Raw genomic sequence first — 25,932 nt, forward strand, 5'->3', positions numbered from 1 at the left:
GAGGGCTAAAGAACTGATGCTTTTGAACTGTGGTGTTGGAGAAGACTCTTGAGAGTCCCTTGGACTGCAAGGAGACCCAACCAGTCCATCATGAGAGTACATCATGGAAAGGAAATCAGTCCTGAATATTCATTGGAAGGACTGATGCTGAAGCTGAAACTCCAATACTTTGGCCACCTGATGCAAAGAACTGACTCATTTGAAAAGACCCTGATGCTGGGAAAGATTGAAGTCGGGAGAAGAAGGGGACGACAGAGGATCAGATGGTTGGATGATATCACCGACTCAATGGACAGGAGTTTGAGTAAACTCCGGGAGTTGGTGATGGACAGGGAGGCCTGACGTGCTGCAGTCCATGGGGTCGAGAAGGGTCAGACACGACTGAGAGACTGAACTGAACTGATATACGTATCCACTATAATACTAATCACAGAGCACTGATATTATATGGCTGTACAACCTATGGTATTATTTGTACCTGAAAGCTAAGCTTTGCATCTTTGTGATATTTTCCTAGGGTCTAGCAGTTCCTGGAATGTATTAGGCCCATGACTGAGATGTTTATGATTTGGAAGTGCTTTGTGGTAAATAATTTAATCATAACAACAATAACAAGTATTTATTGAGTCCTTCTAGAAGAGGAAATGATAACCCACTCCAGTATTCTTGTTTGGACAATCCCATGGACAGAGCAGTCTGGAAGGCTACAGTCCATGGGGTCTCAGAGTCAGACATGACTGTGCGATTGAATATGCACACATATTCATCCTTGCCTTTCAACGCAACTCATTAAATATTTTACGAGTATTGTTTATCTGATCCTAATATTAAACCAGCTTCAAAAGAAAGAAACGGAGTCACAGAAAAGTTAGGTAACTTGTAACTTGCCCAGCATCAAAAGCTAAAGGAGCCTAGATGTAAAAACTGGCAATCTACCTAGAGTTCACATTCTCAACCACAAAGATATCTTATATTTCTAATATTACATATCCTTTGTATACATCTTACATGTTTTTATTTCACACACATTCACTGACACAATGCCTTGCATTCAGTCGTGTCTGACTCTTTGCGACCCTGTGGACGTTAGCCTGCCAGGCTCCTCTGTCCATGGGATTCTCCAAGCAAGAATCCTGCAGTGGGTTGCCATGCCCTCCTCCAGGGGATCTTCCTGACCCATGGATGAACCTGAGTCTCTTACATCTCCTGCACTGGCAGGGGGTCCATTACCACTAGCACCACCTGTGAAGTCCCAATATCTTCCATAGAAAGGATCAATAAAACGAGTGAGTGAAGAAATCAATACCAGAAATTTTCTGTTCTGGCTACGTTTTTATCTTCTGAGCCAAGAAGACATCAGCCACAGAGGAATTCTCTGACTGTTCCCTGAGGATCCATTATCATCTGTGATGATGTGAAATAGAGACCAGTGGTCCACAGAAACCCTTTCAATTCCCCATTCTGTCTGAATGGAAAACTAGAGAAATGCTACATTTTTTCACTAGCCTTTATTTCTGTTCATTTTCCATCCTGAGACCATTGCTTTAAATGAACTCATTCAGGAAAAAACAAAAATGCATTATCTCTGAAAAAAGATTCAAGTGCCATGTAGCAATTTCATTGCATCATAATTATAAGTCAAATCTGAAGTGGTGGAAATGACAAATCGAAAACTTTTGCTGTTACTGTTCGGGATGGGGACAGTTTCTCATAGACTGTAACAGAGCAAATGATGTGTGCAACCCACGCATTCTGTTCTCAACCTTCATTCTGGCTGCTGCTGATGCTGCTAAGTCGCTTCTGTTGTGTCCAACTCTGTGCGACCCCATAGACAGCAGCCCACCAGGCTGCCCCGTCCCTGGGATTCTCCAGGCAAGAACACTGGAGTGGGTTGCCATTTCCTTCTCCAATTCATGAAAGTGAAAAGTGAAAGTGAAGTTGTTCAGTCATGTCCGACTCTTCGCGACCCCATGGACTACAGCCTACCAGGCTCCTCTGTCCATGGGATTTTCCAGGCAAGAGTACTGGAGTGAGATGCCATTGCCTTCTCCTTCATTCTGGTAGTCTGGGAAATTAAACTCCACCACAAGGAATTCATTTTCTGTTGCTCTTATATCTGTGACCACTATGGTAAATTGGCTACTGCCTAAAATAGTATATGCCTTATTTTTAGTAGTTCAGTTTACCAGTTAGTAGATGCAACTGTCAAAATTATGGAGAAATACTAAGTGAGTGATGGAAGCCTGGCCATGTCATATGACAGCTTACTGGCCTCACTGCTTCTCTGAGTGGGCTAGGTTGGTGAGTTAGATCATAACAAGAGACAAAGTACCTGAAAACCTGACCCCACCAGTGCTTTAATTCTTTTTGTTTTGAGATTTTTTAAAGATATCCAATTTGAACTATGCTACAGCTTTGCGTTACCCAGAAACAGAAATGAGACAGCAATGAATACTGGGATCCTTCAAGGAATGAGCCTTCAGGGAATGGGACTCAGTTATGCTGAGATTGGGATGATCTGCTTGGGAGGTATCTGGCCTCCAAATGCAGTGGGAAATGCAGAAAGACTGTCATCTCTACTTGACAGTTTTGTCTAGGAGAACATATCCATAGCATGTGCAGAATCAGAATGAGACCTTACTATCTAGAAGATGTTTGATTAAAATTAATGAAGGAAGATCGTGGAAAAGTAAACACTTGTAAATAATACTTGAAATTATGACTGAAAATACTAAACTTTTATTATTTAATATCTTTGGGCAAAGCACCAGCAGGACTCTGGTAAAAGTAGGAAAACTAGAGGGAGCTATTTGGTAAGAGTTTTAAGTACTGTTTCTCCTGAGGTTGATATATATTATGGAAAGTGAGGGCACTGACAAATTTCCAGGGTCTTACCATAAAGCCTGCAGTTTCTGAAATATTTATAGTAATAACATTTTATCTGTAAAAATTTAATTGGGGGCAGAATTAGAATATCCTGTTACTTGAGAACTCTTCACATGTGATTCTTACAAAATTACTCAGTGGTTTTTTTCAGAGGCCCTCTGGGGAAACAAGATAGTTTTGCATGTAAAAGATTAGATACAGGCAGAGAGGATACAGATATAGACTAGTTTACATTACATAAAAACATTAAATCAGTAAGTCAAGTCAGCAAACCTATCAAGATCAGTCAAACTGCTAAAATTGTATTATATTTCACAGCTTATTTTCAGACTCAGGTATTATGAATAAAAGCAAATAAAAATCACTTTTTGAGTTTTCATGCTCTTTCATTTTCTGGAGTATACATAGAATTCACTTTAGTATGGTGCTCCTTTTTTTGTTTGTTTTTTCTTCTTTCTTTTTTATTTTTTTGAATTATGAAAGTAACATAACAGATAATTATCAAGAGACTTGGAAATTACAGAACAAAACTACATGTAGTTCTACTTTATATGACAGCTATTTTTTAAGTAGATTAACTAAGCATTTATAGTTGGAGTTTTAATATCAAACTCTAAAAAATTAATAGAATGAATGTACAGAAAAATAGAAGAATATAGTAGACCCGAAAAGCACTATGAACCAATTCAACATAATTAAGATTTATACAATTTTCACACAATAGTAGGATCCAAATTCTATTCAGGTTCCCATAGACTATAATCCAGAAGACACTGGAACATATCTGGGAATGTAAAATAAGTTGCATAAATTTCATGGTCTAAAAGTATTGCTGGAGAAGGAAATGGCAACCCACTCCAGTATTCTTGCCTGGAAAATCCCCTGGACAGAGGAGCCTGGTGGTTTACAGTTCGTGGGGTCACAAAGAGTCAGACAGGACTGAATGACTGAGGACATGAAAGTACTGAAATCATACAGAGTCTGTTCTCACTGTGAAATTATGTTAGAAATCAATATCAAAAGATATTTTAAAATAACCCACATATTTTCAAGTGCTGTGTGACATTTACCTAGAGAGATCTTTGACTTAACCATTGAAAGCCTCAGTAAAGTCAAAAGAATGAAAAAACACAGAGAGTGATTTCAGAGAAGAAAGCATTTAAATGAGAAATTAACAAAGATGCTTTAAAAACCCCATGTATTTGGAAATTAGATGTCCATTTTTAAATGATAGGTGTATCTAAGAAGCCATAGCAAGGAAAAGTAGAAAATATTTGTAACAGAATAAAAATGAAAAGAGAATTTTTATGAGAATTTGTTGTAGCTGAAGATGCTCAAGCTACTAAATACAATGTGGAATCTTGACTAAGGTATGAAAACAAATAATGGGCCCTAGCATATAACTTTGTGAAATTTGAACGAGATTAGTAGAGTGCTTCTTTATCAAGAGGTCTATACAGTTAGAACTATTCTCATAATAACGCCAAAATTTTAACATGCAATGCATTCATCATTGCTCATGAATCAGTAAATATACATTAAAATTTTTCTTAGTTTTAATTTCAACTATAGTAAATATTGATGAGGTTTAAGAGTGTAAATGGATCAGGAGACCAAAAAATTTGAGTACCATGGCTTTAGGATAAAACTTATTTTTTCTTAAATAAGACACACATATACATGTGCATTTCTTTGTCACTATTATTCCTAGAATAGTCTCAGCAATCCCTATAAATTATAACTTTTAACTCAAGGAAATGAGGTTGTATTTCACAAGGAAAAGTAGGGAGCAGAAAGTTGACAGCTGTGTGTAATTTGTGGTACATATACACCATGGAATATTACTCAGCCATTAAAAAGAATTCATCTGAATCAGTCCTAATGAGATGGATGAAACTGGAGCCCATTATACAGAGTGAAGTAAGCCAGAAAGATAAAGAACATTACAGCATACTAACACATATATATGGAATTTAGAAAGATGGTAACGACAACCCTATATGCAAAACAGAAAAAGAGACACAGAAGTACAGAACAGACTTTTGAACTCTGTGGGAGAAGGTGAGGGTGGGATGTTGCGAAAGAACAGCATGTATATTATCTATGGTGAAACAGATCACCAGCCCAGGTGGGATGCATGAGACAAGTGCTCGGGCCTGGTGCACTGGGAAGACCCAGAGGAGTTGGGTGGAGAGGAGGTGGGAGGGGGGATCGGGATGGGGAGTGCGTGTAGATCTATTGCTGATTCATGTCAATGTATGACAAAACCCACTGAAAAAATAAATAAATAAATAAAAATAAAAATAAAAAAAATAAATAAATAAAATGACTACAGCAGAGTAGAGAGCTCATAAACACATGTAATACAACTTTTACAAGCATTTACATTCTCTTTAACACTGAAGAATGGATGCTTTTGAACTGTGGTGTTGGAGAAGACTCCTGAGAGTCCCTTGGACTGCAAGGAGATCCAACCAGTGCATCCTAAGGGAGATCAGTCCTGGGTGTTCATTGGAAGGACTGATGCTGAAGCTGAAACTCCAATAGTTTGGCCACCTGATGCAAAGAGTTGACTCACTGGAAAAGACCCTGATGCTGGGAAAGATTGAGGGCAGGAGGAGAAGGGGACGACAGAGGATAAGATGGTTGGATGGCATCACCGACTCGATGGACATGGGTTTGAATAAACTCTGGGAGTTGGCAGTGGACTAGGAGGCCTGGCGTGCTGTAATTCATGGGGTCACAAAGAGCCGGACACGACTGAGTGACTGAACTGAACTGAACATATTTTTAAAGTGGCAAAAATGAGCACATTTATTAACATCCCCAAATCTATAGCCACTCCATTGCACAAAAAATAAGAAGCAGAGGCGTGCTCTGCGCTGCGCTACGCTAAGTCGCTTCAGTCGTCTCAGACTCTCTGCAACACTACGGACTATAGTTCACCAGGCTCCTCTGTCCATGGGATTCTCCAGGCAAAATGCTGGAGCGGGTAGCCATTTCCTTTTCCAGGGGACCTTTGCAGCCCAGGGATCAAGCCAGTGTCTCCTGTGGCTCCTGCATCGCAGGATTCTTTACCGCTGAGCCACCAGGGAAGCCCTAAGCAAAGGTATATAAATTTTAAATTATGCTTAGTAACCAATGTTTAAGTATTTACTTAGAAATTATATGGGTATTCAATGATTACTCATTAATTAGCTCAATTTAATATCAATCCAAGGTTTTAAGCTAGAGATCATGAAAATTATCTCCAAGCTGACATATTACAGAACATAATGACTGTTGAAGAAAAGTTTGTCAGAATAACGATACAATTTATTTCAACACAAATTGCCATTTTTATAATCACATTTAAGATGTACTGTGTAGTGTTAATGTCAGCATATTTGATCTGGATAAAATGTATACTTGTGTTGTATTTAATACTGATAAATTGAAAAAGACATGGCCGTTTTATATTAAACCAAAATTATTAAACTAAGTCTATTTACCAATGGTTTATCTTAGGTAGGTGAACTTGCATCTTTAATACATTTCTGAGTTAGCTTATATAAGAAATATTTTATTTAAGTCTAGAACATTTCAAATATTTGAAATACGGTTCTTTCTTCTGGGAATTTAGGAGCATTTGATTTTTATTAACACTTATTTATCTAAACAAATAAATTAGAATAGAGCACTATCATATCAAGACTTTGTACCCTAATTTATTAATACTCTCATGCAATGAGTGATAAAGCCCTTTCTGAATTATAGGCACAAAGACAGAGTGTTTATAAATTCAGATCTACACTTTTGCCACAGGTTGAGAGCAAATATAGAAACACAAAAAGTCATGGTCCAGATATTAAACAGCTGCTTTCCATTCTACTGGACACAATACTCTTAATTGACTTGAGTGCAAAATGGACAAATAGATAAAACAAACTAAAAAGACTTAACAAACCAGACTCTCTGTCCTCTCTCATCCAACAGAGTATAGAACTCTATCTAACTCTATTATTCATTAGCCTATTTACAGAAATCATTGAATGGTCAGACCATGAAATCAAATCCTCAATCATTGCTGTCAACAGTGGGGAATAACTTACTGGCTGTAAGCAAACAAGAAACAAAAACATTGGGGCGGGGGGGGGGGGCGGGGAGAGAGTAAAGAATCAGAGACATTATCTGCTTGGGTTTCACCTTAAAATCAACCAATAGATATTGAAATTATACCCCTGGGAACAAAGAAAAGACATGCTTAAGCTTAAATGACCCGTAAGGTACACTTTTCTGGGAATACATTTTCAGTTCAGTTCAGTCGCTCAGTCGTGTCCGACTCTTAGCAACCCAATGGCCTCAATATATTTTATCTGTCTCTATTTGGTAAATTCATCGGGCATCGTGATAGATTATCTCCAAAACTATTTAAAGGCAATCATTCAAAAAACGATAAAATCATGTAAAAATATAAAACAAATGTGGGTCAAAGATTTCAATAACTCATTAATTAATGAGAGAACTAGTGAGATGTAACTAGTTTCAAGGAGAATCTAAGGAGTGAAAGTAAAAGTGAAGTTTTTCAGTCGTGTCCAACTCTTTGCGACCGCATGGACTGTAGCCTTACCAGGCTTCTCCGTCCATGGGAGTTTCCAGGCAAGAGTACTGGAGTGGGTTGCTATTTCCTTCTCCAGGGGATTTTTTCCGATCCAGGGATCAAACAGGGGTCTCCCACATTGCAGGCGGACGCTTTACCCTCTGAGCCACCAAGGAAGCCCCTGGAGTAGATATACTGAAAAGGTATAATATAGCGAAACTATATCACGACTAGACGTAAACTGGCAAAATTGGTCAGTATCCACCGGGCAATATCAATACCATTGCAATTCTAAGAGTAAGAATTATTTGCATTACCATCACTTTCCTACAGTGCACAGTATTGCAAAACAGGTCTCAGACGATGAAAGGTGAGATGACCCTAACCAACAGGCAAAACTTCCAGTAATCTTCCTGATTCAAGTGTTAGTCACTCAGTCATGTCCAACTCTTTCTGACCTGATGGACTGTGGCTCACCAGGCTCCTCTGCCCATGGAATTCTCCAGGCAAGAATACTGGAGTGGGTAGCCCTTCCCTTCGCCAGGGGATCTTTGAATCCCAGGGACTGAACCCAGGTCTCCTGCATTGCAGGCAGATTCTTTACCATCTGAGCCACAAGAGTTCATTTCAAAATCTTTCACAATTTTCTCTACAAAAGGAGAGGAAAGTCCCTTCTGAATTATAGATACAAACACACATAGAGTGCTTATAAATTCAGATCTACACTTTTGCCACAGGTCAACAACAAACTTAGAAACACAAAGCTATGGTCATAATACATTTGCCTCCTTTGACAGAACAGGTTTCTCTTCTGAACCCCAAACAATTCCCAACATTGAGGGATATTGTGAAGACCTGAAGAGACATATATGCAAGATGGCTAGTGCTGTTCTTTGCACTCTCATATTTCTATTTGCACTATTAAGTGTGCATTAAATTTCTCTATTAAATATAGCAATTTATTTGTGGAAACTTGAAAGTGAAATTTAAGAAATGATTCTTAAGAGGAAGCTGTTATGCATACCATCTTCTATTTACATTTGTTGTTGTTCAGTCGCTAAATCCTATCTGACTCTTTGCGACCCCATGGCCTGCAGCACACCAGACTTCCCTGTGCTTCACTATCTTCCGGTGTTTGCTCAAACTCATGTCCATTGGGTTGGTGATTCCATCCAACCATCTCATCCTCTGTCGCCCCCTTCTAGTGGGCTACAGTCTGTGGGGTCACAAAGAGTTGGACATGACTGAGTGACTAACACTTTCATTTTCTATTTACATAAGTGATATTAAAAGTTGTGAATGTTTTCAAATGCACCACTTACTATGTTATTGATCATTAATTAGTACAAAATTCAGAAATAGTAAGCCAATAAACTGTAAACATTTAAAAATATATAAAATTCAAGAATTATTTAGTATGAGGCATCATGTTGTCTAAACCTGTATTATTGTACATATGAAATATTCAAAATTAGGTTTTATATGTTTATTGCACAATATTTTCTTAATGAATAATCAGAATTTAAATAGAAGATTTATTGGGTGTAGCATTTTGAGTTTACTCAGTAGGATATGGTCTCTACTAAAATGCAGTTCTAATCTGCACAGTTTATAATAGGGATAGTAAGACTGTACCATTTGTCTATTCATTTAAATGGTCAAGGTACCAAAACAGCCTTTGTTCGAGTAACTAATTACCGAAGTTAATTGGAACACTTAGGTTTTCCATAAACCTGAAAATGGTCATAATGAATTTCATTATTCTCGAGGGTAATGGTGACAGGAATTACTTTGTTTAATGTAACATAGGCAAAGCTCTATATATCATTTCCCTTATTTAGGAGAATATATTTTAACTTCAACAATCCATATATATTCTCATGTATACTTCCTGAATAAAGTGTATTTAGAGGGGTTTTGTTTTGTTAATTTTTAGTTTGTGGGGTGGTGATGGAAAAGGAAAGATAAGAAGAAATTTACATTTATTTACTCTGAATTTCTAGTGACTAAAACTTTCTGTGCTTAAGAGGGGACTACTCTAAAAATGTAGGTAATTCACGGAATTATACAATTTGCTTACACCTGCCTTAATTTAACCGTACTTCAAGCAGCTTCATAACCCTAGAAATTACCTAACTGACAATAGTCTGTGGCTGTTTTTCTAGCAAATACACTCAAGATAATCTCTAGTAATAAACTGAATTAGGTAGAGGAAATGGATCTTTATCTTAAATCTATATTCCAAGCAACACTGGCATAGTGTTTTAATAAAGGCAGCACTCTGTTCTTTTTCTGTCGTCTTTAGGGAAGTAATGATTTCACTGCTTCCTTAAGTTACATATTAATATCATTAATTTACACATTAATTCTGTGCTAGACACTGAGTTGGACACTGGTGAATGGCTCGTTGTGAGATTGCTTCTCTTGCAGTACTTCCATCTATTCAAGAAGCACACAAGAGCAAGTTATCAAACAGATAAATATATAGTTGTGACAAGATATACATATTTATATATATATATATCATTTATAAGGAATGATACATATGTATATAAGGAACTATTTATCATTTTCAAATACCAATATCCATCCTGTTTCAACACTTTAGGAATAAATCTGACCAAGGAGGTGAAAGACAGATACATGGAAAACTATAAGACACTGGTAAAGGAAATTGGAGATGCTTCAAAGAAATGGAAAGACATTTTTGTGCTCTTGGATTGGAAGAATTAACAATGTTAGAATACCACTCTACCCAAACCAATCAATAGATTTAAAATAATCCCTATCAAAATACCCATGACATTTTTCACACAATTAGAACTCATAATCCTAATATATAGAGAGAACCATGTAAGACCCAAATTGTCAAAACAATCTTGAAGAAAAAGGACAAAGCTGGAGGCATAACCCTTCCCGACTTCAGACATTATTACAGAGCAATAGTAATCAAAACAGCGTGGTATTAGTATATACCATACAGATCAATGAAACAGAATAGAGAGCCCAGAAATAAACCCAGATATCTGCAGTCAATTAATCCACAAAAAGAATGCAAGAATATAAAATGGAGGAAAGCCAGTCTCTTCCACAAGTGGTGCTGGGAAAGCTGGACAGGTACATGTAAATCAATGAAATTAGAAAATTACCTAACACCATATAAAAAAATAAACTCATTAGGACTGGTTCAAATGAATTCTTTTTAATGGCTGAGTAATATTCCATGGTGTATATGTACCACAGCTTCCTTATCCATTCATCTGCTGATGGGCATCTAGGTTGCTTCCATGTCCTGGCTATTATAAACAGTGCTGCGATGAACATTGGGGTGCACGTGTCTCTTTCAGATAATGAGATGGATGAAACTGGAGCCCCTTATACAGAGTGAAGTAAGCCAGAAAGATAAAGATCATTACAGCATACTAACACATATATATGGAATTTAGAAAGATGGTAACAATAACCCTATAAGCAAAACAGAAAAAGAGACACAGAAATACAGAACAGACTTTTGAACTCTGTGGGAGAATGTGAGGGTGGGATATTTCAAAAGAATAGCATGTATACTATCTATGGTGAAACAGATCACCAGCCCAGGTGGGATCCATGAGACAAGTGCTCGGGCCTGGTGCACTGGGAAGACCCAGAGGAATCGGGTGGAGAGGGAGGTGGGAGGGGGGATCAGGATGGGGAATACGTGTAAATCTATGGCTGATTCATATCAATGTATGACAAAACCCACTGAAATGTTGTGAAGTAATTAGCCTCCAACTAATTAAAAAAAATAAAAAATTAAATAAATAAATAAATAAATAAATAAACTCAAAATGGTTTAAAGACCTAAATATAAAACATGGCACTATTAAACTCCTAGAAGAAAACATAGGCAAAATATTCTCTGACATAAATCATAGCAATATATTCTTAATCTCCCAAGGTAAAAAAAAAAAAAGCAAAAATAAACAAGTTCGACCTAATCAAATTTAAAAGCATTGCACAGCAAAGGAAACCATCAATGAAACAAGGAAATGACCTGCAGAATGGGAGAAGATATTTGCAAACTGATGGAACAGAAAACCCCATAAATGTCCATGATGATGTAGTTTTCCACTGAAAAATGTGCAGTCCTGACATATTAAGATTCAAAGGGAAGAAGAGAGAACCCTAAACATAGTTACAAGCATACAAAAGCCCCACAGCCATTGGGAAGGGGCGATGAAAGTATATATACCACAGTAGTCATATTAGGAATAATATTTCCCTACTAATTTCAAAATATTTTTAATGTTTACTTGTTTAAAGAGAAAAAGAAGATCTCACAAACCCTGCTCTTAATCTCATGGGGGAGCTGGAAATGTCACACAATTTATGCTACTGCCTTACTTGTATTTATTGGAGAAGGAAATGGCAACCCACTCCAGTACTCTTGCCTGGAAAATCCCATGGATGGAGGAGCCCAGTAAGCTACACTCCATGGGGTCGCAAAGAGTCGGACACAACTGAGCGACTTCACTTTACTTTACTTGTATTTATGTGGTCTGTTTTGTTCCTCTATAAAAAGCCATTGCCCTAAGACAATGCAGTATTTTAATGTTCTATCTCTCTTGAATCTTATTTCACTCCTTCAATAATATTTGGAAGTTACTTTGATTACCTTTCAGTAAATGTGTCAATTCTTTGTTCTGAGAGAAATCGTCATGTGGCAGAGCAACAGAGCAGTTTTGCAAATAAGCCAAAAAAATGAAGAGCTGTGAAAGAAGACCCATGTATTTGCTTTATCTCCTAATCCTGAGTCCTTATTTAACTATCCTGCACTTACAGATTTCCAAATCATGGCATTCCATCAAAAGTAAACGTTTTCTTTGAATTTGACTTTTACTATAATTTCTAAGTCCATTTCACTTGCAATTTAAGGGCTTATTATTTTAATTGCTCACAGTTTGTCCACTACAGATATTGCTGATTATCAAGATAATGACAATAAAGATGTTATAATTTAGAAGAGGTGACCTTGTTTTTTCTGCCACCTAACACATATCTCAACTAACTGTTACTAGGAAACATTAAGCATGGTAGAAACTTAACATATGCCTTTATACTTCACAGATACGTGAATATAGTGATATAATTTGGGGAAACTAGTCTATTTTGAATTCAGCAATACATCTATGCAAAACATAACTGAGATTATCACTAGGTCTTTGACAAGGGTCTATTAATTACTATTGCCCTGTGAGTACTTTCTGTTATTGCTGTTCCCCTGCCCCAGGCTGCTCTGATTTATGAACAGCTTTTCATATTCACAAAGTGGCTCATGAATCACTCTGGCCCAACAGAAATGAATAAAAATGAGCCCATTTACACAACATTTGGTATATAGCTAATTACCTGAAAATGACTGCTTGGGATTGCACTGAGAAGAGTGTCATTAACATTCAGCACAAAGAGTACAAAACAGAGAGAGAAAAGAAAGCAGAATCAAAAAAAAAAAAAAATATATATATATATATATATATAAGAGGAGCAGCAAGAATGCTGTTGACACAGTGTGAGTGAAGTGCTAGCCGCTCAGTCCTGTCTCACCCTTTGAACTGTCGCCAGCCAGGCTCCTCTGTCCATGGGATTTCCAAGGCAAGAATACTGGAGTGGGTTGCCATTTCTTTCTCCAGGGGATCCTCCCCACCGAGGAATCAAACCTGCGTCTCCCACACTGCAGGCAGATTCTTTACTGTCTGAGCCGACAGGGGAGCCTTCAAAGCATCACCAGAGAGGACCTGATGGCATCATCCAAGAGAGGAGCAGTTAGCAAACAGCAGTAAGTGTAAAGGTTAAATACAGAGTAAGTTCAACTTTATTAAACAGCGTACTTAGAAAAAAGGAAATTACTAATCAGAGTGTGGCGATGAGACTGTGGGTCATCTTTATTCTGAGTATAGTTTTCTGTTTTTCAGATGTCTTACTATACTGTTGCTTAATCACTCAGTGGTGTCCAACTCTCTGCCACACCATGGATTATAGCCCATCAGGCTCCTCTGTCCATGGGGTTTCCCAGGCAGAAGTACTGGAGTGGGTTGCCATTTCCTTCTCCAAGAGATCTTCCTGACCCAGGGATTGAACCCACACCTGTTGCCTGACAGGCGGATTCTTTACCACTGAGCCGCCTGAGTCTTTTTTTTACTATGACCCTGCATTAACCTTACAATGTACTGGTGTTAGTAACCTTACATATTATTGTTGTTGTTCCGTCACTAAGTCACGTCTGACTCTTAGACACACCATGGACCGCAGCACACCAGGCTCCCCTGTCCTTCACTATCTCCCGGAATTTGCTCAAACTCTTGTCCATTGAGTTGGTGATGCTATCTGACCATCTCATCCTCTGCTGATCCCCTTCTCCTTTTGCCTTCGATCTTTCGCAGCATCAGAGTCTTTTTCAATGAGTCATCTCTTCGCATCAGGTGTCCAAAGTAGTGGAGCTGTAGCTTCAGCATTAGTCCTTCCAATGAATATCTTATATGTATGTATGTATGTATTTAGAAGCATACAGTTTAAAAATTATAATGGGGCTTCCCTGGTAACTCAGATGGTAAAGAATCTGCCTGCAATGCAGGAGACCCAGGTTTGATCCCTGGGTCAGGAAGAGTCCCTAGAGAATGGAATGGCTACTCCTTCCAGTATTCTTGCCTGGAGAATTCCATGGACAGAGGAGTCTGGTTAGAGTTAACTGAGAGATTATTATATACCAAGCATTGAATTTGATTATTCATATGATAACTCTCTTCTTCTTGCCTGTTCCATTCTATATTCACCTACATAATCCCATCAGTTTGTGGAATACAACAAACTTAAGGCATCCAAAAGCTAACCAAACGCACCAATCAAATAAGAGTAGGATTGAGCCATCTCCTTCCTGAGTGATTGTCATGCTTTTGTGATAATGTGTACATTTGTCTAAGGTGATATATTTGTATTTCTAGAAAAATGGCGGAGCTAGTAGTCCCAATTGAGACATAAGCATATTCTCCCTAGCTTTTCATTAAATCAATAGACGAAGGCCCTGTCTTCTATCTTCTGCTACCTGCCAGTATTGAACAACAACAAATGACTGGGACAGCAGAAAGGTGCAGCTGGGTGTTTTAACTGCTCTAGCTTCCATGCTTATGGTGCTGCCTGATTCCTGCTAAGTCTCTGTTGTTTTTATACCCATTACTGAGTGGATAAAAGATGCCCTGAATTAGTGATAACTAAATAAATACTAAAAATATATAGTAAGGTCAACTCTTGCTTAATATGTTTTACTGCTTATAGGAGAAATTTTACTGAACCAACTGTTCTCTGCTTAGATTTATCTGGCCTGAACATAATAACTGGAAATACAATAAAAGTTAGCTCCTGAGTCTAGAGTATCTGAATTTGAATCTCCTTTACAGACTGTGTCAACTTGGAAACATTTTCTAACCTCATCAGATATCAGTTTCCTTACCTTTGAAACTGGCATAAAATGGCATCAACATAATCATGCTTTCATAAATAATAAATTAAATAATGCTTATGTGGTAGTCAGAATAACAGCACTCTACAGAGCTCTAGGTCCTAATCTCAGGACCTGTAAATAATGTTTCTTTCGGTTTCAACAGGGATTTTGCAGATAGGATTAATGTAAGGATTTTGAAACAAGATTATCTTGGATTATCTGGGGTGAGCCCAATGTAATCACTATAGGGTTCTTATACAAGGGAGACAGGAGAGTCAGTGGGTAAGGAGATGTGAGGACAAAAGCAGACACTGAAATGATGGAGGCAGATGGAGGAAGGGGACCTGAGCCAAGGATGCAAAGCGGCCTGCGGAAGCTGGAAAAGGCAAGGAGATGGATTCTCCTGGAGCCTCCAGAAGGAGCGCAGCCCTGCTGAAGCCTTGATTCTAGAACTTCAGATCTCTAGAATGTAGAAGCATAGGTCTGTGCTGTTTTAAGCTACTAAATTTATGGTAACTTGTTTCAAGAGCAATAGGTAACTAATGCAGTAAGTATGGTGCTTAGCACAGTCCTGTCATAGAAGATTCTAACATAGTATTGTCTAAGATCACTCTGCCTCTTAAAATCTAAATAAAAGTGGTTTAAACACACAACCCATTACTTGTGGGAGTCCAACACCTTCTGCAGGGTTGCTGAGGCTTCCCAAAGGGCTTCCTGATCTGACCATCTCTGGCTTTAAAGTTCTGGTTTGGCTGAATTGATTTAATTTATAGAATACTGTTTCATGAATGTTATCAAGATATGGAATTCAGTCACTTTACAAGAATGAAAATAAAACATTCACATAAGACTTTACTGGGCTGGGAGGAAACATTTATTGGGGAAAACATTTATTTAGGTAAATAGAGAAAAAGTTTATTATAATAGCAATGTAAAAATCTTAAAGTTGAATACTGTCCTATAAAATGCTTTGCTACTCCATCATTTTGCTTTTCCACACCTAAATTCCTCATAAATCTCACAGCAGTTTACCTCCTTTTGCTTCTTTTTCATTCATGTCTTTTTTTTCTCGGGATTTCACCTTTAAATACCAAGATATTTTCCTAAACATAATAGCTTACCAAAAGCAAAATTTGGTGCCAGTTATGAAGATAATACATACTTTTCACCACTCAATAAGTGTTAGCTACAGGGAAAAATCTATGCACACATTGGTCATGACTTAGGCTAACCCATCCCTCATCTTTCATTGGTTTCTTTGGGTGATGAATCTAACATGGACTAAGGGTACAGCCTAGAGGCCAGAGGCAGTCATGGGACATTCTCCAAACAAACTTGACAGCGTGATATGGATATCAATCTTATAGTGCTACTCACTATCAATCTCAGCAATCTTAGGAGTATGATTAGGAAACAGAATCTTCAGGCTTTTTTCCTCTCTACTATTTCATATCCCTTTTATATGTGCATGCTGAGTCACTTCAGTCGTGTCTGACTCTTTGCAAACCTGTGGACTATAGCCCTCCAGGCTCCTCTGTCCGTGGGATTCTCCAGACAAGAATACTGGAGTAGGTTGCTGTGCCCTCCTCCAGGGCATCTTCCCAACCCAGGGACTGAACCCGAGTCTCCAGCATCTCCTGCACTGGCACGTGGGTTTTCTACCACTAGTGCCACCTGGGAAGCCTCCTCTTATACAGATTATGTTAAGTTGCACAGTTATGCTCTGCAGAGATCATGCTTAAAACCTGGAGCTCCTCCCTATAAGATTGAAGATTATAGGAAAATCTCAACATAACTCACTCATTTACTGAAGTCTCCATTCTTATTTGCAAAAATGCACACTCCATATGTATATATGTATATGTGCTTGTGTGTGTGTGAGTGTGTGTGTGAGTGTGTGTGTGTAGCTAGGTTTTAAGCTACTTAAGGACCAGGACTTCCTGGATGTCTTATCAGCAATGAGAGTCATGCTGCTCTTGGACATCAAATATACATGAACTGTGATTACAGTGATTCTTAGGGTAAATGACCATGCAGCACACAACTTAATACATAAATACTATAGCAACATGATTTCCATTCATTCCAAGTATCATGGGGCCATAGTTTCTAACTAACAGCCTATTATAGTGTTCTGACCTAACCTTCAAAATGTCAATAAATTGGATTATAATGTAAGTCATTCTAAATGTCTTTGAAAGAAGACAGATGAATGTCATGCCATCATGAATCTGTACCTCTGGAAAGTCTGAGTTCAGAAAAATAATCATTTGATACTTTTGCCTTTTGCTGGTTCTACCCTATTGTACTTTCATTTGCTGATAGCCAATAGTCATATCTTCACACACTGAGAATGAATGATTTAGTGTGAACATTTAAAAAAAATTTTAAAAATGCTTCGGTTTTGAAGCCCTCAACCTATCCAGTTTTGTGATCTTTGGCACCTTTAACTCCATAGAAGATTTTTAATATCAGACTGCTTCAGCCACAATGTTGGGAACATTTCCATGAGGATGTGTTAATTAGTTGTAGAGGTGACTTAACCACTGCTGAGCAACCACAAACAAATGGAAACATAGAGAACAGTCATTCTTCAAGATGTTCATTGTTGCCTCACACCCAGAAGACAAGAGTGGGACAGCACTCTGCCCAACGAAATGACATCATTTTGTTGATGCTCCTGAGAATTCTTGCTGAGTAATTTTTCTCACAAAGAGCTCAGGATAGTCAACTCACTTAGCCATATGTATTACAAAATCTAGAGACACCAAGCTCTTAAATTAGCAGAGACCGACGTTCTGTGGCATAAATTTCTATGGGTCACAACATGAATTTATGAGTACCTGCTTGTGTAGGGGTCCCTGTCTGAGTTTTAGTAATTCCCCTCTTCTTAGGTGAGAGACACTTACTGGTCTCTGGTGACGATATTTGTTTGCGCCTAGCTTTCTTTCTTGTCCTTAACAATAATTTAGGGAGTGTTGGCACATAATCCAAGTTGAGCCAGTGAAATCCTCTTGAGAATTCAAAATTTGGAACATGTAGATTCAAAGAAGGAAGTTATTTCACTAATGTCCATGCTCTGTAGAGAAAGTCTGGAATTTTGCACAGTTAGCATTCCAGAAGCTGCCTTGATCACCTCTCTTTCGGAATTGTGATGACTCAGTTCTCTGGTATCTTAACAGGATTTGGGGCAGGAGAAATGAACTCACCCAAGCAATCACAGCTGAAAAATCATCAGGTTATAGGCAGAGTTCTGGCGTGGCATACAGATTTCCTATGTGATATCAAAAAATTTCTCATATTTATTGATAGCTGAATGGATTGATCATGACAGATAGCAATGGTCAATTCCATTATGTTTTCCAAAAGCCGTTTTTTTATTACTTACAACTGTAGTATCCATAAGCATGAGACATGTTATTCATTTTACCGACAATGCTTTGTTAGCTTTTCAAACTGCTTTGTAAAAGCTCCACAGCCTTACAATGTGTGAATCAGTGGTTCAGCATGTCCCGATGTTGATATGATGTGGTAAACTAACCATATGACATGTCGAAAAGTGAGGTCAGTTAAGTTAGAAAAGCTGACAAGGGGGTTCATGCAGTGTTCTTAAGTATCCCCAAAGTTGCTTTGTTCCACACATATCTTATTTCAATTTTATTAAATATTATATTTATTTTAAACTATAAGCAGGTACACCGTAATGTGTCCTATGCCACGTTTTAACGCAGCCAAGGCCATCATAATATCAGCCTGTGCTGCCAGGTTCATTTACGTGGAGCAGGGGACACCAAGTAAAGTTTCCATTTTTTTGTAATTGGAGGAAAATTACTTTACAATATTGTGCTGGTTTCTGCGCCAACACCACAAACCATATATGCACATGTGCACCTGCCCTCCCTCTTGAGCCCCCTTCCCTTCCTCCCGTCCCAGCCCCTCGTCATCATCACAGAGCACCAGGCTGGGCTCCTTGTGACGTGCAGTAGCTTTGCCCGAGCTCCCTGTTTTACACATGACACTATATATGTCAATGCTGCTCTCTCAGTTCATCCACCCTCTCTCTCCTTCTAATCAGTTGCTAAGTATCTATCAGAGATCAACCACCTATGAATGTATCTAAAACATCTGCAAAGGTGTCATTGATTATACAGGTGGTTACAAAGCAAATGGATATTTTTTTCTCTGAATTCAGGGTAGCCCATGACTGGTCATGTAAGGTTTTAGAGGCAAGTGTTTCCATATTTGTAAGGATTTTCTCAAAACCACACAAATAAAATAAAAAACAGAAATAACTGACGCTGAGGAAGATTGAAGGCCATAATTCTCATAATTCCTGCTTTCATGTGTGCTCACATTAAGATAGATGTCAGCATTTGAACTTATATAATAAATCTGCATTAACAACATATGGCTTTCACTTATTTCATTTGTATTTTATATATTGAGGTTCTCTGTAAGTTTCCATTTTGTTAAAAGTCTCCTTAGAGGAAAAATGTTTGAAAGCACCATTGTAGCAGGGTTTTTCCACTGTGGCATGACTGACATTTGGAACAGATCATGGTTAATTGTCGGGGAGGTACTGTGCGCTGTGGGATGTTTAGCTGCATCCCTGGTCATACCCCCGCTGGATACCAGTATCAACCCTCCACCCCAAGCCTGAAAATCAAAGCTGTCTCCAGATGTTGTCAAATGTACCCTGTTGGTAAAAACAATTCCTGGTTGAAAATAATTGGCTAAGTCATAGGATGGCTGGACTTTAGTAATTCCTAGAGAACATTCACATTTTCACAATCCTTTTTATTCATAAGCAGCAGTTAAACAAAGTATATGGTAGAGAGATGATGTTTTTAAGTGCTTTTAAATATTTATTGTGTTGTCTTATTGAGGATGTTTGAAATATTTAATGTTAGTTTCTCAGTTGTGTCCAACTCTTTGCAACCCTGTAAACTATATCCCCCAGGCTCCTCTGTCCACGGAATTCTCCAAGCAAGAATACTGGAATGGGTTGCCATTTCCTCCTCCAGGGGATCTTCCTGCCCCAGGGATCAAACCCCGGTCTTCTGCATTGCAGCCAGATTCTCTACCATCTGAGCCACCGGGGAAGCCCCCACTATGCAGACCAAAAAAAGAATGTGGTGCAATTGTATTTTCAGACAATGAAAGCTATTCATGATATATTGTGAAATGAGAAAAATCAATCAAGTCACATGATTTTGGGAGCAGAAAGCAAAAAGTAATCTAAGTGAAGTGAAGTCGCTCAGTCGTGTCCAACTCTTTGTGACCCCATGGACTGTAACCTACCAGGCTCCTCCGTCCATGGGACTTTTCAGGCAAAGATACTGGAGTGGGTTGCCATTTCCTTCTCCAGGGGATCTTCCCGACCCAGGGATTGAACCCAGGTTTCCTGCACTGTAGGCAGACGCTTTACCGTCTGAGCTACCAGGGAAGCCCTAAAAGTAATCTAGTAAAACCCTTTTATGTGTTAATTCTAGAATACAACCAATCTTTAAACTTTTGTAGAACATTTGAAATTCTTTAAATTAAACTTTAAAATTCCTTTTACTCTTGCCTAATACTCAAATAAATCTGATTAACTGACCAACATCTTATCTAAGAGAGGTTTAAAAAGAGATCTTTACTTTTAACTTTCACAAAGAAACCCAAAGAAAAATTAGGAAGGTCTAAGGTTTATGCCTAATACTAATACTGTTTTTAGGAAGAAGGTGCCTGTTAGTTTAACACAAATCACCAAAACAATAACTTGCCTTGACAGCTTCACAAAGCATAGGTACGAAAAGAACTTTGTCAAATTTACATACACTGTTGATGAGCAGCAATGTTGCAAAATTTAAAATGCATGTACCTTTTTTTCTAACAATTCCCTTTCTGGAAATAGCAGGTCAACATACTCAAGTATCGTAGAGTATACCAGTATATTCAGAGCATCTTTATTTATAAAAGTAAATAATATTAAATAACATAAATACCCACTAGAGGGTGATGAGGAAAATAAATGATGGTATTTCCATACAACTCAATACATTGTAGTGAATTTTTCACAAATGGCTTATTATTTACTAATATAGAACCAAATCCAAAATCCGTCATCAATGAAAACAAACTAGGTTCAGAAAAGGGTGTGCAGTAGTCTTCCAACAAAAAAGTTCCCCCACAAGAAGATATAGTTGGATTTCTATTTATATTTGGGAAGTTTCCAATGCTGTAGCTCCTGGGCCTTAAGGTACAAAGGAAGCTTATTATTAAATTTGAATTTTTAATTTAAAAAAAGTTATTATTACACATTATTTTGTGAAAGAGGACAAGATAATTTACTTTTTTAAGAAAAGTATCTTGTCAATCCCAAAGCAATATCAAATGTTTGTGTGAATGGACTAGCCATAAGATTTAAGTTCCTCTCAAACACTCAGCAAGTCCACGAAACCAGCCCGGCGATAAGAAAATGAAGGGATCGTGGAAGCCCAGGTAGGATATCTCGAGTCAGGATCCCTGGGTTTGCATAAATACATAAGCCAAACTGTAGTTGGTAAGTAGGGTGTAAGCACTAGGATAGTATTTCTTTACTGGCTATATGCTGTGGGCCAGGGACTCGGAGACGAATCTAACAAATCTCTCTAATAGCGGGGAGTGCGAGGCCTTAAAAGTTATGAAGGACAAATTTTGTTGTTTTTGTTGCTTTTGCTGTTTTATCATTAGGTTGTAGCAGGAGAGGGAGGTAGGCTTTGATGCATAACATAGATAGATGTTCTCCTCCTTGTAAAGCCAGCCTTGCTGCAGATATTGACAAAGACATTGCTAGGTTGCTAGTGAAAATAGGAAGGGCTGTGGGATAATTTATAGCTATGATAACGGCCATCCTTCATGGGGCACTTACTAAGTATGAAGCACTAGGTTAAGAGCTTCGTACCCACTATCTCTTTTAATCCTCACAGACATTCTATGCAGTAGGTTTTTTTATTGATGGGTGGACTGAGGCTCCTGGAGATATATTAACTAGCCCAACCTCACATGGCTAGTGAGCAGCAAAGAAAGACTCAAATTCAATCTGCCTGTCTTCAACTTTTATCTTTTATTTACTTTTATTTTTTCAGGTCATTTTACTACATTTCTTTTTTTAATTTTTAATTGGAGGATAATTGCTTTACAATGCTGTGTTGGTTTCTGCCATACAACAACACAAATCAGTCATAACTATATATATATATACACAGAGAGAGAGAGAGAGAGATCTCCTGCCTGTTGAGCCTCCCTCCCACCCCATCCTCATCCCACCCCTCTAGGTTGTGACAAATCACCAGGCTGGGCTTCCTGAGTTATATGGAAACTTCTACTAGCATATATATGAAATCTAGAAAAATGGTACTGATGAACCTATCCCAGGGAATGAATGGAGATGCAGATTTAGAGAATGGACTTTTGGACACAGAATGGGAGGGAGAGGGTGGAACAAATTAAGAAAGTAGCATTGCCGTCTTTTAAAATTTTTAATCAGAGTGTTGATGCCATCTAGGAGACATGACTCAGGGTTAGAAAGCCTGGAAATGAGAGTCACCATCTTTACAACGTTCTTTTCTCTCTCTCACCCTGACAGGATCACAACCACAGCTGCGTGTATGATGGATCTACGAAGATATCCTCTGGATGAACAAAACTGCACCCTGGAGATTGAAAGTTGTGAGTTGACTTGGACAGTGGGACAAAAAAGAGGGATGTTTGCTTGACCTAATTAAGCGCAACCTTGTACTGAGTAATTGGCACCGTGACATTTTCAGCTGCCTGCCAACTTTTCAGAGGGTTCACAGTCTAGTAACATTTTCCTCTATATTGGCAGTTATCTTTTTGAATCATTAAGGAAAGTCCACTCCTTTTAGCTGGACAATTTATAAATTCATGCTTTCTCCTTCTCAGAATCAAGTTTCTTCCAAGACCTTCCAATACCCAAGCTACATTAAGAGAGGGGAAATATTTAGTTTGAAAAGACTTTGTGAGATTGTCTTTGGTTCTATAGTCTGTCTGCCTGAAGGACTGTAAATTGTTGTCTAGAAAAACACTATGGTAAAGTCTTTCTTCATGGAAGAATGAGATGATAAATGGTATTGTCCATTTCTCATCTTGTGGCTTGTAGTTTAGGTTTGTCCTCTTGGGCTGTTTTTCATTGGTTAACAATTAGAATATTTTAGTCACTAAGATTTAATCTGATTGATTATCTTTGTTTCATTGTTTCTCAGTCATCAACATGCAGACATTTGATCCCATTTGTTGTGAATACACGGCCAAGGCCATTTCCTGGTTTTCAAGGGCAGAGAAAGTGCAGTAGGTAATTCAGAGCACTGTAATACCACTTAATGTAATGTAAGAATAGACAGATATTTATTTAGATCATTTAAAATGCTTTCCAAATCTAAACTTCAAAATGGTAAAGAAAAATGGGAAAATTCCAGGTGATCCTCTAGTATTATTGAACAATAATTGTATTCCCCATTGTCTGACTATTGAGTAATTACATTCATTTTCTAGTTTTACTGAATACAAACATATAACTAGATAAAGAATGTTTATGTAGATATAGATTCAGATGTAAACATTGATCTATTACCCCTAGAATCTGGAATGAATAACATTCATCAGCTATTCTTTAATTAATATTCTAATTTTTAAATATATAAATATGTTGGTTGAAAGGTATTAATATATGAAAGTATTAATAGTGACTTTTGGTTTAAATGACAATGACAAGCAAATTCAAACTATAGGAACGAAATATAAACCCAGTCATTTGTTATTGGCTAATAATGTTTTACAAATAAGACAGAACTTTCGCTAAGCAAGTAACTCGTTAGTTCTTGGAACTGACATGGAAAGAGAAATATGCTCATTTATATAGGTAGCCTTTTACCCTCAGTCTCCTTCCACTGATGGTGATTTTTTTACCTTTGCTTCTGCTGGACCACATTAGGATATGGCAATATGTTAAAATTCTAACATCTTATGTTTACAGCATGCACTTAAAGAAGCAAAGAATTTTGACAAGTACTGGAATTGATTCTGTGGATAAATTGCAAGTGCTAAAGTTATCAACATTCTCTCCAAAAAAAAGTTTATTTTATAATGCATATTGAGTCTTTCTATTATTAAAAGTTTACATTTTTCTTTAAGTAGGCAATGTCCTTTATTCCTATTTAGAAAATAGATTGATTTTAGGACCATTTATCATATCATACAACAAGCCAAACCAAAACTATAAATGAAGCAGAATTAACCATAACTTTTGTGTGGCAAGGATTGGGGAGGCCCAAACAATCAGAGAGTCCAAAGTTATCGTAAGATATGATGTCAGGCAATAAGTAGTGACCCAGGCATATGATAATCATTGAGGAAACTCAGTAAGATGCAATCAGTTGTCTGGGTAGATGGATGAGGCATGGTAACTGGGACCCAAAAATCGGTTAATATATAGGATTGTACAGAATTACCATCATCAAAAAGATCTACAAACAATAAATGCTAGAGAAGATGTAGATAAAAGGGAACCCTCCTACACTGTTGGTGGGAATGTGAAGTGATACAGCCATTTGGAGAACAGTATGAAGATTCCTTAAAAAACTCAGAATAATCTACCATATGACCCAGCAACCCCACTATTGGGCATATATACCTGAGAAAACCATAATCAAAAAAGACACATGTACCCCAATGTTCATAGCAACACTATTTAAAATAGCCAGGACATGTAAGCAACCTAGATGTCTCTTGACAGATGAATGGATAAAGAAGGTGTAGTAGATATATACAATGGAATTATATACATATACACTCAACCATAAAAAGAAAGAATTTGAGTCAGTTCTAGTGAGGTGGATGAAGCTAGAGCCTGTTATAAAGAGTGAAGTAAGTCAGAAAAAGAAAAACAAATATGGATACTAACACATATGTGTGAAATCTAAAAAAATTAGTATTGATGGACCTATTTACAGGGAAGGAATGGAGATGCAGGTGTAGAGAACGGACTTACGGACACGGTGGGGAGGGAGAGAGTGGGACCAGTGGAGAAAGTGGCATCAGCATACACACACTGTCAGGCGTAAGACGGGTAGCTTGTGAGAAGCTGCCGCGTAGCACAGGGAGCCCAGTCTAGTGCTGGTGATGATGTGGAGGGATGGGGCGTGGGAAGGGGCCGGAGGCGAGGGAGGGTGGGCAGGTGTATATAACTGTGGCTCGTTTGCATTGCTGTATGGCAGAAACCCGGCTTCCCAGGTGGCGCTAGTGGCAAAGAACCCTCTGCCAATGCAGGAGACGCAAGAGGCAGGTTCAGTCCTTGGGGAAGATCCTCTGGGGGAGGGCATGGTAACCCACTCCAGTATTCTCACCTGGAGAATCCCATGGACAGAGAAGCCTGGTGGACTACAGTCTATACAGTCGCAAAGAGTCGGATACGACTGAAGCGACTTAGCAGGCATGATGGCAGAAACCAACACAACTTTGTAAACACATTTTTAATATTTAAATTAAAAAATAGAAAAAAAAACAGAAATAGAGTCACAGATGTTAAAAAAATGAAAAGCTTAAGCTTACCAAGGGCAAAAGAGGGTTAGGGATAAATTGAGAGGCTGGGATTGACAGATACAGACCACTGTATGTAAAATAGATAACTAGTAAGGACCTGCTGGACAGCTCGAGGAGCCCTGCTCAGTGCTCTGTGATGACCTTTATGGAGACGGAATCTTAAAAAAAGAGCAGACACGTGTATGTGTATAACTGGTTCACTTTGCTCTACAGCAGAAGTGAAGTCAGCATTGTGAATCAATTGTACTTCAGTAAAAGTAAATATACACACATAGGACCGTGTGGGCAGAGTGCGCCCATCATAAAGTGATCCAAGGACCGTGTGGGCAGACTGCGCCCATCATAAAGTGATCCAACAGCAGGTCATAGAACTCTAGTCGCTGAAGATGTTTACCTAAAGCAAAGAAGTAAT

The 25,932-nt window shown here is 38.1% G+C and overlaps 1 protein-coding gene across 2 annotated transcripts in view; it reads left to right on the plus strand.

Annotated features, from left to right (window-relative positions):
• GABRB1 (gamma-aminobutyric acid type A receptor subunit beta1) overlaps positions 1 to 25,932 on the plus strand; it is a 410,965-nt gene that overhangs the window by 280,518 nt on the left and 104,515 nt on the right. For both annotated transcript variants that reach the window (XM_043871401.1, XM_043871402.1), the window contains one exon: positions 22,549 to 22,631. In XM_043871401.1, the coding sequence (XP_043727336.1) occupies positions 22,549 to 22,631 (83 nt within the window). The remainder of the gene's footprint in view (positions 1 to 22,548; positions 22,632 to 25,932) is intronic.

This window comes from Cervus elaphus, chromosome 17 (genome assembly GCF_910594005.1).
Source record: "Cervus elaphus chromosome 17, mCerEla1.1, whole genome shotgun sequence".
Classification (NCBI taxonomy): domain Eukaryota; kingdom Metazoa; phylum Chordata; class Mammalia; order Artiodactyla; family Cervidae; genus Cervus; species Cervus elaphus.